The 14,764-nt window shown below is 41.2% G+C and overlaps 1 protein-coding gene across 4 annotated transcripts in view; it reads left to right on the top strand.

The window, feature by feature from the left end:
* The window catches only part of LIMCH1 (LIM and calponin homology domains 1), a 662,913-nt gene that overhangs the window by 564,055 nt on the left and 84,094 nt on the right, over positions 1-14,764 (top strand). For all 4 annotated transcript variants that reach the window (XM_069201855.1, XM_069201848.1, XM_069201843.1 and 1 more), the window contains exons 21-22: positions 6,444-6,610; positions 13,875-13,980. In XM_069201855.1, the coding sequence (XP_069057956.1) occupies positions 6,444-6,610; positions 13,875-13,980 (273 nt within the window). The remainder of the gene's footprint in view (positions 1-6,443; positions 6,611-13,874; positions 13,981-14,764) is intronic.

Here is a 14,764-nt window from a genome sequence, read left to right as displayed (position 1 = left end):
CTTAGCTATTTGCATGACATCACCCAGTTATCTAATATTGTTGTTGGAAACCATACCTTTGATAAACCCCGCTTGGTATTGACCTTTCAAGGACAGGAGAACTGCTTAAAGCAATTAAGGTAGAATTTTCAAAGTTAATTTACAATATAGGTAAGTGAGCAAAATTGGACTATAATTTTTATGTTGGCTTTGTTTCATCCCTTCCTTAGGAATCGGTGGAATTATCGCTTCTGCAGAAGTGCCCTGTATAGAATAGATGTGAAAAAGTTCAAGTAGGTGAGAATGTACCTCATCTGAAAGCTGTTTGTAGAAATGGGCAACGAGTCGGTTGGGACCAAGGGCTTTCCCTTGTTTGAAAGATGTAATAGATACTTGTACCTCCGAGTCTGTTATGTCCTGATTCAACAAAAGTTGACAATGAGTATCTAATTTGAGTAAATTACGTTTGTTTAGATATGTTAGACTGTCAGCGGAACTCACATTTTTATGTTGGTCATAATATGAGAAAATATGAAATCTCTCTTTTGGACTTTTGTGTAAGAGGCCATTTTTATCTCTAACCGGTGTCATTTTGATTTGGTGTTTGTGGTTAAGATAGCAGGCTAATACCTTCTCTGCAGAGTTGCCCGTGCATAATTTGAGTTGAGTTTAGTCACCTATTGTCCGGCCTTGGTAGTTAGAATCAAATTGTATTCATATTTTTTACGATTTAGGGTGTCTAATAAGAGAGTTCCTTTCTTGGAGTTATGTCTAATTTCCAGTTGTTTATTTTTATTTTCCAAAGTTATAATTTCGGTATTCACAGATTTATTAATATGGGCTTTAGTGCCAATTATGACCCTTCTAATAGTGGCCTTGAATGCATCCCATCTCATGTAAGGGCTACAATCTTCTGGTTGGTTATCCAGCATCATGGAGCATCATCAGGGAGTTCAGAAAGCAGATCATCAATGTGGTTCCAAAAATATGTATTATTTACATTGGGAGTATACACATTTAGCGCGTAAAATTCTTTACCTGCTTTAGACAACCTGTTAAATATCCACTTGCCACCCTGATCTACCAAAGTGTCTAAGACAGCAAACTTTGTTTTGTAATGAGTGTGACCACCCCATGTCTTTCCTCTGTGCATTGAAAGAGGCAGTGTCTTTAACAGATAATTTAGTCTCCTGCAGGAAAAGAATCACATTTAAATTTCTATGTATAGTCTAGAATTTCTTTGTTTTTTTTAACAGGATGATTCATCCCCTTAGTGTTCACTGACTTCAACTGTAAGGATTCCATCGTATTAAAAAGACAGTTAGTACTTTAAATAAACAAGGGACAGCATTACCGGCACAGGAATAGCATCGCGGAGCTCCATAGGTTACAGGAACAACCAGACATAAAGTCACAAGCGAGGATACACCATGACCTCCAGCCTCCATAAATGACTGTAACAGCGATAAAATGCAACTATAAAGAAGGAAGAAAAAACCCAGAAAAAAAGGTGTAACGTAAGAGTTGGGCCCGCCAACCCCCTCCACCTGCCCTCACCCACCCAACGCCCGTACCTGAACTGGGGCTATTGTAAAACCAAAAGGATACAGCCGCTCATCCCCACAGCACCACTCAAAACTATGTACAGTTATGGAGAGAAGAAAGGTGCCTGGCTGGACTTTAGCATCAGAACAAGTCAGAGACAACAGCTGCCACCCAGAGGGAAAACGAATCCTTGTCATAAGAGACATACTCCCAAACAGTCATTTGCAGCAAGACGAGATAAACTAAGCACAGACTCCTGCGATGTGAGGATTTGTTGTGTCTGTATACATGCTGACCCATTTATTATCTCAGCTTATAAACTATTAAACTCTAAAGTATTAGCTGCGTTACTCCGGTCACATGAATCTTCGCTTTCCATGAAGGGGAGATAAACAAAATATCAGAACTTTAGAATATATGCATTACGTAATGTAGGTAGCTAGTGACAAAAGGCCGGAAAACATACACAGGCGTGTACCAAAGTGTCAGTTATATGATTATACTCTGAACAAGGAAATACAACTAGTCAGATAAGAGAGGCTAGATCAAACTCTGTTCCAGAAGGAAGCCCTACGTGTAGAACTCGGTTCAGACAACAGCTAAGTTGTGCAGCACACACATGCAGAAAAGACATCGGGAAGAAAAAGTGTGTTATACGTTACAGTGTTCCAGGGTTGCAAGTGTAAATATTCTTCCCCGCTTCCTAAATGTTATCTGAAAGCGACAACATGTCTTGGTGGTTGTTAAAGAAAGGAGTAGTTCCTTTATAGTTGATACGAAATGTGGCTGGCCCTGAGAAATCAAAAGGGATGTTCATATTCCGAAGTTTAGATCTGAGGGCCAAGAATCCTTTCTGCAACTGGACAGTCTGTTTAGAGTAATCTTGTGAAATAGTAATATGTTAACCTTCCCATATAATGAATTTGTTCTTGGGAATGAAATTCAAAATTAGTTCAACATTAAAGTAACATTAGTTCAACAGCAGAGGCTTGCAAATGATCAGTCTAGGTGGTCCCGATGAAGATGTATGTCTAGTTTGACTAGTGGGGATCCAATGAACTCTCTGAAATTCAAAGTGCTTAGTGAAGGAGATATTGGTGTATTAAGGTGATTATATGACGGAACACCGAATTAAAAACAACTACTAACCTTAACAACGAGGTCGGAACACCGACCTCGTCCTTACTACTAATGATTTTACCACGAATGCCTTAACAACGATATTTCGTTGTAAAGGCATTCCTGATAAAATCATTAGCAATAGGACCCATTCACCCTACATCCCTCACCCCACCCCCCCAACCCCACCCCAAAACCTAAAACCCCCTGACCCCCCACCCACTCCCCAAAACCAAAAACGCCCCACCCCCCCAACCCCACCCCAAAACCTAAAAACCCCTGACCCCTCACCCCCTCCCCAAAACAAAAAAATGCCCCACCCCCCCCAACCCCACCCCAAAACCTAAAACCCCCTAACCCCCACCCCCTCCCCAAAACCAAAAACGCACCACCCCCCCCCCAACCCCACCCCAAAACCTAAAACCCCCTAACCCCCACTGACTCCCCAAAACCAAAAACGCCCCACCCCCCCAACCCCACCCCAAAACCTAAAACCCCCTGACCCCCCACCCCAAAACCTAAACCCACCACTTACCTTCGCCAACTCCCTTCTTTGTACCTTAACCACGCATGTTCGTTGTTCAGAACATACGTAGTTAAGGCACAAAAATACGAAGTCGTGGTTAAAAAAAGCGTTGTTACGCTTTCGTTAACCACGACTTTCGTAATAAAAAAGTCGTAAAAAAGGATGTTTCCCTATTAAGGTCGCTGTCCTCTAAAACGACAATACAAGCACTGTGTTTTTCTGTTACTGTCTTCAGGAAGGCCAAAAAATCTCATAAACCCACACCTATTGCTGTTGTTGAGATCAGCAATGTCTCGTTGCATGGTTTTTAGATAGCTTGCATATTGAGCCAGGAGCTTTCTTCATAGTCAAGGAAGTATCCTTAAGATCGCTGAAATGCTGTTTGGCTGCTGAGAGCTTGTCTTCAATTTGTTTGATATCGGCTCTCATTCCTGCCTCATCCTGCTGCAGAACGTCCATGATGATTTTCGTTGCATGGGCTAGTTGCAGCACATCTGACAGCTCTGTTTTACCCTTCATAGGAGAATCTGGCATTGGAGGTTCGGGCTTTGTTATTTTTGTGCCTGGTTTAGTGTCTTTCTATGCCATTTTGTTGTTTAAAGCACAGAGATTTCAAGATGCAAAAATAGAATCGCAGTTGAGGATCTGTATGCACAGATGAGAACTTAGAAAGAGCGGATACAACCAGCCTTGACAAACAAATGAACTTTCAAGACTCCACCAACAGCATCCAAGAGATAGGTAAGGGCCAATCCCACCAGGACAGAACGAGTGTGAGTACTAGAAGACAGGCGCTGCACAAGTGTTTGAGAGATCAAAGGTGCAACTGTAACAGTACTGTTCCAGAAATTACTCCATCCTGGGTAGAACTAATAAACCATCAGCCAGAGCCATCACATTGCAAGGCTACTTTCTATGCACCTGTTAAGGTAAATCACAAGCTTATGTTGTGGTGTATTGCGATCTTAGATTGAGCTCCAAGGTGGTGGCCAGTATTGTTATAGAGATCCAAAGTGACTCTTAAATAGAATAGGAACCAACATTAAAGTCATGCCCCACCACTGGCAAAGAGTGTTCCAGCAAAAGTTGTCTTCCATAGCCCATTAGAGAGGGAAAGTAGGCAAAACAAGTTGTGCTGGGCTGCTGGACAAAGCAAAAGAAAGTGCCTCACAGTTTAATCAGAGTAAGGGGCTTCCAATCACAAGACATTGCCAAGACAAGCCAGAGTTCTGAAATCCATCATTTCATGCTTCAGAAATGTGAGGATTGAGGCAAATGAGTGGCAGCATACTTTTGTATGAGAACTGTGAGCAAAATAGATGATGCGATCCCACTGGATCGTAACTCGCAACCTTGTTGCACTCCAGCGGGGAACCAAAAATCTGTATGCACTGATCCCTTTGATGCGCCAGTTTGAGGATTTGTCCGTGATGACAGGGCTGGAAACAGTCTCAACTCATGCTCCAGGAATTGCAGTGAAAGTTGCCGCGTGCGGCATAACCAGGCCTCCACTAGAAGTGGGTGGAAAAATAAATTGCAGGAATGGAGCTCGCACTCAGGTGGCCATTTCCCTCCCCGTCAGGCCAGAATGAGTTTGACCTGCCTTTGATTAGAATCTGTAAATCTTTCTGTAGGCGCTGTGCACACCGGGCAGACTTACTAGGTTACTGCCTAATCTAAGACAAAAAAGTAAAATATGAGATATGGGTTTTACCAGTTCCAGATTTAAACAAATACTAAATACAAACACATTTAGTGTATTCGGTGTGATTTTAAACTTGAACACTTTAATAGCTGCTTCTTGGGTATAAATATTCAAAAGAAGCTGTAAATGAGTCACTATCAGCTTTCCTTGGCCTCCGTTTTCTCACTGGAGACAATTTGTGCATGCTGTTCGGCAAGGACAGGGAGTGTGAAGGTTTCCAGCTCGATGTGTCTTCTGGAGTTTGTGTGACTATATAGGCCATCGTCCCTCTACTTGACCATGAAGCTGACAGCCCCCGAAGTTAGGGTGACTTCATTATTCCATTTTTTATTCAGGTAGAATTGATGTGCATGCATTGGGTTTTCCTTGCGTAAGCCTAAAATCTAGGGTAGAATAGCCAGCAAGGACAGGTAGTGGTCCACGGCCCTGAAGAATGCCTGAGACCCGTTAATATGGGCAGAAACATGTTGGCTTTCGAGTAGGTGGCCCGAGTCATAACTCTCAAGCAGCCATCCTTTTTCTGTTTTTAATATTACCTGTGGTTCCCGATGATAAAGGTGAAATGCCGGGGCACTGCAAGGTATTTTTAGAGTAGTTAATCTGGATCCCAGTTTTATCCAGTAGGTGTTTTATCTAAGAACTCCCTCTTGCTCTGAGTTTACCTGGAGGTTGAGTCCGCCCTGGTGGCATGGTCCTATCAGGGTGGGGAGAGGAAGCTGATGATGAAGCATGACACTATTAGGTGTATGAGGCTTCCTCTTCCATAAAGGAATGACCCCTACGAAGGAGTAAAGTAATTCCTTGTAACTCACCTTAGTGGAAGTAGTCCCAGTATATAGGTAAAAAGGAGAACCGGAATAGACTCTCCAACTCTTGCAGTCACATTATGTGACTGTTTTTTATGAGGTCTTAGCGGGATATGTGACTTTGTTTTCCTCCTACTCTCTAGTTGTGATTAGAATAGACAATTTGTGCAACTCATTCTTTTGTGTGTAAATACAGCTTCGAATATGTTTGTAGAACTTGGGATATGGCCAGGTGCCCAGAAACCAAAACCGAGATGGCAGCTGATTCGGTTCTTCATGTTAAGAGACTCGCTTGTTGCCAAATGACGCTGAAAAGACATTAATGATTTTTCTGACATACTCTGCATCCTACCTGCTGGGGAGCAGATTTGGCGTAATGGCTAGAGCTGCTGGCTTTGGAGCAAGGGAACCATTTTTTGAGTCTTTGCGTCTGCTCAACATCCTGTGATTCTGGTCAAATCACTTAATCTCCCTGCCTAAAAAAATGTATCGGTCCTGTAAAGGGCTCCAGTATCTTCGGGTCTAGTTAGCGCTATGTAAAGCTGCCAAAAAAATAATAATAATTAATAATGGTCATTAATAATATGTGATTATGTAATTTTTTCATTGTGCTGTTTTTTTCCCAAACATGGGTGCGAGTTTGTAATACTTCATACAATATCGAGTGCACTTAATTGTGCAGAGTCTAAATGGTTTATTCAGGTGACATAGTTATAATGCTTCGTGAGTAAAGATTGTGCATGATATTGGATTTGTATATCAGTTACAGATCCTGAGCGAACACAGCAGACCACAATAAATTCCAGCAACACAGGTACTACCAGCATGGAACATAAATCCACCGATGTTTGCAAAGAGGTTGCAGAAAAAGAGAAGGTGGTCAAATGTGTGGCACGGGATACCCCGAAGGAGGTGCTCTTCAAGAAGAAGGTAAGGAAATCAAGCAAGCTGGGTCAATTCTGAAACCTGTTTGTATAACATGGCTTTTACGAGTTTTAATAGCACATACATATTTTTTTAATTGCCGAATAGATGTATGGTATTATCTGCGACTTTGAAATTCTTTGCAAACCCAATGACAAATGAGGAATAACTGTTTAAAACTGAGGCACGAATGGTATATTGTCCTGTTGTATTTTACATTCTGCAATATTAAAACCAATGTCACATAATGCCACTGCACTTTTCAGCATCCTCCAGACCTACAACTGTTGCGTTACACGGTCGTCTGCATATGTTCGTTGTATCAGTACATTTGAGTTGAGTGGCATCTTTGCTGGGTGGTAGTTAGTAGTAAGAGCGAGTATCTCATTAATTGTTGTTCAGTGTATCTGTCTGTGCACTGGTCTGTGAGAGGAACATTGCTTCCGTTTTAAGACCATCATCCATTTAGAGGTTTCCTTAGATACACCAACATCTGAAAGTAAACATCGGCTACAGTTACACACCTATCCTTCTTAAACCTTGTATTTTAATGTTGCAGTCCACAAAATAACTAGGGGCCAGATGTGTGAATCTGGCCCAGTGCGATTTGGTAATTGCGATTTTTAAGAAATCACAATTACCGAATCGCAAAGGGCCATGTATCACATTTGCAAATTGCGATACAGGCCCCGTTCGCAGCCTGTTGGCCCATAGCTGCAAATTTTTTGCATTTTCGCAAAAATGTTTCGATTTCTGAAACAGAAATCGCAATTTGGGAAAAGCAAAGGGCCTGGGTGCTGGGGGCCTAAGGCCCCCTCTCCTGCACCCCATTTTTTTCTTCTCCACATGTAAAGTACACACATGCCAAAAGGGCATGTGTGCTTTACATATCAAATTTAAAAATGGAGTTTTACTGCATTTTTTAATTTTGCACCAGGTTACCACCTGGTTGCAGGTCATGGTATTTTGCACTTGCAAAATACCATTCTGCGAAAAATCGCAATTTGCGATTTTTTGCAGAATTGCATTGCGACCTGGATTTTGCGAATCGCAAATTGCGATTCGCAAAATCCAGGTCGCAACGCAGAAAATCGAAATTTATGCGATTTTCTGTTTTTGGTCTGCGAATGCATTTGATGCATTGCAGACCCTGATTTTGCACTCGCAAACGGCCGATTTCGCTGTTTGCGAGTGCAAAATCAGATGATACATCTGGCCCCAGATCACCAAGGGAATCGTTAGATGCAGGCCCAGGACGATGATTTTCAATAGAAATAAAGGAGAGGGTGTAATAACAGGGGATTAATGGCGCTCAGGAGAACACTCGGCCAAATGTATCATCAGGGGTTGCCACCACAAGGGAAAACACCCATCCCTCCGAGGTTTTGAATAAACCCAACAACAAAATTTAACACAATGTGAGGCCCCTCTGGTACAAGTTATACTTTTGTCAGTACAATAAATCAAAAATCAAGTGAGTGATGTTGTAACACAAGTAAGTCAAATTCAAGTGAGTTAAATTCAAAGGAATGCAGTCCAAAGTTTCACATAAATCACTTCACAGTCCAATCTAATCCAGAGATTTATTAGAAATGTCTTCTACTTTACAGCATCGTCCATGGAAAAACACTTCGAGCCAACACGTGTTTCCTCATGGGGAAGTTCTCTAGTTCCCAACGACTTCTTCAGGGCTCTATATTATAAGTAAAGATTAGTATTAGAAACCAAAATGCTCAAACTATTTGTTACAAAATATAATATATTAAAGACCCATGTGTAAAAGAAAGGAAAATCCCAATAGTGATAGCAGAGAGGTGATTCTATTAGTTGTGATAGCTCCAATATACAAAGAAAAGAGCCAAGCTCACCATTGGTCCACTAAAACACCACGTAAACAAATTATTTTTCTTTTTTAATAGAGAATAAAAAAATATATATAATAAGTATGACAGAAGTGAAACCAACACCAGGTAAATTATAAATCCACACATATTTAAATCACTTTGTTTGTTAGCTAATAGGAAGAATACGATGCCAGAGTCCACAACCGGCGACCATTGACTAAATAACAGATCAAATCAAGAGTTTAATACAAAAAGCAGAAACACCCATATAATCAGAGGTACAGTGTGCTAACACATAATCATACCTTATATAATTCCCAATTATAAGTAATCGTATGTAGCTTCAAGAGGTAGGTCATATATCTACCCACACACCTAAATGGACAGAGAAAGGACGATGATTTATTTGTATTTGTTATAGTGAAATTTATTTTGAGAGTTTGTTCCATTGTATTGCCTCAACTTGGTTATTCAATCCAACCATTCTAGTCTTGATGCTTTTTCTTGAGCTATCTGAAAAAGGTATATACTTTAAACACAGCAGCTTGTTTTTATCATATACCTTTGAGCAACTCCATATAGAATGTTGTGTTATTAGGAATCAAACTGTTTATCACATTTGTTGCGGTTTCTTTTCTGCTATATTGAAATGAATATTAATATTGAAAAGGTTAGGGACTGCTGACCGTGGAACTATACAGTATTCATACTGTTGGAGAACAGCACTGCAACATTTCCTCATAAAAATATGCTTTAGTGTGGTCCGTGTTAACTATTTTTTTTATTTTTTATAAGTGCATGACACAAATGGTTCTTTGCATAGAAGTCCTGGGATTTTGCAAATAGCAAAGGGACAGATTCTTGCTGAGATCAAAATTTGGGAGGGGGTACGGGGGTGGGGGAGGTGGGTGGGGGGGTGTCATGAAAGCAATGAATGTTGGTGTTCAGCAAATAGTTGATGGGTATCTAATATTTATAAAGAGATGTCGTTTTCACAGTAGTGACCTGAGTCCATGTGTGTTAGCACGTATTGATCTTGCAATAAGAATATTGTTCTTCCTTGGGTTTCTGGGAAATGAGTCCAAGTGTAGTACTTAGGGATTCATTTCCCAAACCCCTATTAATAATTCCCTTGTCTGTTTGCACCTTCCTCTAGAAATGTAGTGAAACATTTGTTCAGCAGTTTACCATTCTTTCCCAAATCTAAAATGTTGCTTATATCTTCTAACATTTCCTTCAGAATACTGCTGAAATTTAAAGGGACCAGAGGAGGTATTTGTCCTGATGTCTTATAAAATAAACGCTTATATTCCTACAGAGAGAACAGGCGTACTCCGGTAGCTAAGTAGCTTTGTAGGTAGCATTGAGAAGCAACCTATGCGTTAATGAAAGCAAGCCACTGTGAATGGCTAAAAAGGTGACATTAACTTGAAACATGGGATATCATGATTGTCAACATTGATGACCAGCCACTGTTATGTGCTCTGAGTTTTTTTCATTTAGTACTGTGATGCACAGTTTTCTTGAGCATCAGTGGCATCAATACTCTTGTCACATCCCTGAATGGCTCCGGACTCTTCTGTTTAGTTACACGAGGGATGGACTACCAGTTAAAAGATCAAGGTTTTAATTTCTTTATTAAAATGCTTGTCATTACAAATGACAGATGCTTTGAGGCTATGAGCTTTGTTTAGATCCCGGCTCTGCACTATGAATTGTCCTGTGTGTCAGCTTTTTTTTATTTGGCTTGTTGAAGAACGAATGGTTTTCCAGACCTTAGGTTGGAAACCGGAATGTCACTGAAACGCCTCATTAAGGAGAGGTTAAAACTATGATAGAAATTAATTTATGGGTGCTTTGTAAGTATGATTTCTTTGCAATGGCATTTGTTGAATTTGGTGGAGGGTAGCACAGGTTTCCCCATTTTAAGAGTTAGCCCCTTTCATTGAGAATGCTTTGTCTGAGGGTCACTTGGTGAGAAGACCTGTGTGTATTGCAACTCCATCAGCCAGCTATCCTGTCATTCAGGAGTGAGGCCCAAGCTCAGGCATAAAACCTTTTTATCAACCAAGACTGTACCCCGACATATCCCAGTGGTAACTTACAACTTCTTTACGCAGAAAGGACAGGGCTCAGCAAGGATGTCTGTTAGGATTCAATTAGAGACTGTTCAAAATCCTTGCCACCTGTAAATGGGATGTTGGTTTTTCACTGCATCGGAGAGGGAGGACCTGCTGTCCATCACAAACTTAATATCCATGGGCCATGATCCCTGTTTCCTTCCTTTGGAGCTGTTCATGCCAAGTCTGGGTGCCCTTGTGGAGCCTCTCGCGAGAAGCCTGCTGTCCCCACCTTCATGTGTGCAGGAAGACAGTGGTGTCTGAAGACATTCTTCAGGAAAACCCATCCTTCTGTCCCTGGAAGATAATTGGAATAGGAGAAAGACCTTCCAAATTGTGCCAGGGATTATAGAAGAAGGAAAACACTCTTTTGTTTCTAAATAAGAACTTAAGCTGCTTCACCAGGGTACTTACTCCATTTATTTGCCCCTTATGCTTTCTTGATCCGCTTAATCGCTGCAGATACTTGTGTTTTTCTCCCCCCACCCCAACTAACTTATGCGGTCAGAGCTGTGTTTGTCCTGCTTGTGTATTGTATGTGCCTGTTTTATTAGGGAGTCGATGGTTCTCTAAGGGTAGGTGTATTTTACATGACTAATTTATAGTTTTATAAAATGTTATTTTTGTTTGTAATTTCTTTTACATTTTGATTGATCTTCAGACTTACTGGTAGAACTAGTCTGCCCTTCAACAACAGGAGATGATATTTTTCCTCAACTAGCCTTCACATTTGCATATCTGGAGCCTTGCTAACCTTGGTTTGTGTCTCTCAATGGACTCTAGTGCTTTTCAGTCTAGACCAATCCCGCCACTGCCTTCAGGTGGGCTGTTGGGCCATGTTGTTCTTCATTACATTGGTATACTAATTGGAGTTCACTCCATATTAATCGGCACAGAGCTGCAATAAGCAAGTGACATAACATAAACGTGTGACTTGTGGGCAGCACCCCTCTTACTAAAATGATAGGTGATCAGCCACAGATTCTACATAACTTGCTGGACAAGAGATCCCAAGGTGATATTTTCTTCACACATATAGCAAGTAGTGTGACCTGTGCGTAATTTCTCCTCCGGTATCGCACTGCATGATCATCATTTCATGAGGTTTCTAGTCTTGGAAGGGATACTGTTACTCACCTCTTAATCTTTCTTCAGAGCGGATATTGTTAGCCATCGACCTTCCAATTATCTAGCTCTCCACCGAAGATCACTGATTGCCGCTGAAGGCAAGTACATTTAAAGCATGGGCCAGTCAAGATGGTTGCTGTACAGTGCTTGGTGGCAGAGGAATCCTAAAAACAGAAATGTTCGGAGGGCCCCTTACTGATACTTGGGATTATTTTCACTCATTTTACTCTTTGAGAGACACCAGCTACACAACTGTTTAAGGGAAGTCTTTTTTAGCAAAACCCTACTCCAGGAAGGGTCCTCCTTTCTGAGAGAGGATATATAGACCTGCAAATGTGTTATGATATTAAGCCCAACGGTCTTGTTCTTGAAACCTTAAGTTAAATGCATATATGTCTATCTGACTATTTGAAATTGAGCAAAAGTCTCGGTTAAACACCAAAGTGCGTGGTCTTTGTTTCAGGCTTTAGAGCGAAACTTTAACTTCTCGACATTACCACTGTTAGTAACTTCCACCTGTTCATTTGTTGCCTCCTTGAGCCCAGTAATAAAGAAGTAACCAAGCATTATGAATGTAATTGCTGTAGTTCAAAAACCAGCATTTAAACCAGTGGAATCCGCTGACATTAAACAGCTCACGTTACGTTGAATAGCCGCAGAACAGGATTACAAGTAGTTTCAGTGCTGCAGAAATACTCTTTTCCCACAAGTAACGAGGTAGTGCTGAGAAAACGTGTCCCTTTATTTTCAAAATGTTTTTGAAAGTGCTTCTTAATGTTCTTAGGAGGCGCGATCATATTCTCCCTGCCCTAGCTCCAGGGAATTAAGGGCCAGATGTATCAAAGGGTTTTACCCATTCTGTGTCTATGGGGAAAATGCTTTAGTACATATGGCCCTAAATGTTTAGGAAACACTATAGGTGTGAGAGTTCTGAGGGGGTCTCAAAGTTTACATTCACTGTGCAAGAGTGTCAAGTGCTGCCTGCGGACTGTTGTCTATGGAAAGAATGCTTCTATCATGCAGTTAGACTTTACTGTTATTTATTTAGTCTGTATCATGCTGGGGACTCCATCCTGGAAACCATCCACGCTGTCTCACATTTTTAGATACATGTCTTGAGAATGCAGGTTAGTCTTTTAGGCCACCCCTTGGGCCTTCTTTCAGCTCTATTCCGTGATTCCCATTCCAAAACTCCAGCTGTGTGGTCTGTGCTAGACTTTTCCATTGCTATTTCTTTTAATTTGTATTTATTTCATTTGTTTATGATGCTTTAGTACAGACCTAGCCACAGGACCATCAAAGGGCTTTCTGCAGAAGTGAACATAGATACAGTGACATTTAATGAGAAAGAAAGAGGTAGCGAATCTGAAACTGTAACCACAGTCCTGTGAACTTACACCCTGCCACTGTGAGACTGACACTAAGGCCCCCCTTCACATGGTCTACTGGTGTGGAGCCAATATCGCAAAGTGGCACACTAGATGCGCCGCAAGCCGTTTCCAGCTCATGTTTCAATAACCTACACAGTTGATATCCATTTTCTTTTAGTGAAGGGGTTGAGGGGCAAGTAGAAGTCCCCCAGGCAGTGCTCAGCAATAAGCCCTGCCCCTTCACGCCCTCACCTCCTTGCAGGTGTTGAAATGTTTCTTTCAGATTTTGTCAGGTCTGGTAAAATGCTGAACAGAGTGACGGAAGGAGGGTATAACGGAAGTGATGATGAGCTTGGAATTTGGGCATGAAAATAGGAATCATTAACCAGCCTACTACTGTTTAATGTTTTTTTAAGGAACTTTACAGGGGTAATTGGGAAGCTTGTGATCCCACAGAGCACTACCTGTATTTTTGTCCCATTTCCTGGTACTTTGGGCATGCTGGAAATGTTCACGTCTGTTGTGTGCTTAAGGACCTTAAATGCAAAGGTTCTGACATTGTCAGTATCTCTTATAAACATCACTTGGTTTGAAGTGGAACAATTAAGAACATGCAGTTTGTCAGGGTATATTAGATGATGGCTCTAGTCATTATTTTGCTATTTCCTGGTTTATCTACATTTCCATTTGCCGCATTAGCTGTCGTAGGACTTTGAGCATTGTTGCATTTTTGAAAAATGTAGCACCAATATAAAAATGCCATTTATCACTGAGTGTAATAATATATGTTGTCTCTGTGCTTGTGCAGGCAGTGAAGTCCGAGACCAATGAGCTAGAAGAATATGCTGTGTTTGAATTTTTCAAGAAACCTTCCAAAGCCACCCATCCTCCATGTCAAAATACAAGTGAACAAGGTAGAGCAAAACATTAAACTATATCAGTGAAAAGGGAGAGTGACAACAGTTTTGAGCTTCAAATGTGGTTGTGTTGTGTATCAGCCATGTCCAGAACAGGCATTATGGAACATGAACAGATGGATGGCCTGAATGGGTACACATTTGGCACAGCACACTTCTCACTCAAGCCTCTAGTTAAATTCTTATTTTCCTTAGATGTGTTGCTGACTTTCACAAAAGACCACCTTGGTCTCATTGTCAAGGTGATGACTTGCAACCGGATTGCCAAAAGGTGTTTGAGCACAATATGGAAAAGCCATTGTGAAGACTGATCTAGCCATATCCATGATTGTCAGAGCGATACTTTATTGGTCATCCCGCTTGGAGTGTAAGATCGATGGAAACTACTGTTTTTGTTCTGCTTTTCACCACTCTTGCCTCTGTTGCTTTGCACCTTCATTACTCTCACTATCAGGCTACAAAACCTTTATAGGAGCTGCATCAATAGCACTATTTATCAGATGCCCATTGCAGCTCCTGTTGGGCCATGAGTATATGGCACCACTTCGCTCAGTTCATGGTACAAGGGTAATCAGCACTGAGCTAAAGCTCCTTTCTACCAATGCGGCCACATACTGACTGTCCCTGCCCTGATGTCACAATATTGGAATACTATTCAAGTGCTTCTCATCAGCTGTCTGCAGTCGGAGGAGGCCCTGTTTTCTGCTGGCCAGAAAGACTAGAATATACTGTTTAGTCACTTTTATCAAGTTGCTCTCCAAGTATAACAATAATAATCTTG

The sequence above is a fragment of the Pleurodeles waltl genome, chromosome 1_2, assembly GCF_031143425.1.
Source record: "Pleurodeles waltl isolate 20211129_DDA chromosome 1_2, aPleWal1.hap1.20221129, whole genome shotgun sequence".
Classification (NCBI taxonomy): Eukaryota; Metazoa; Chordata; class Amphibia; order Caudata; family Salamandridae; genus Pleurodeles; species Pleurodeles waltl.
Note: the sequence above shows the minus strand (reverse complement) of the source record. Positions and strands in the feature narration are given on the sequence as shown.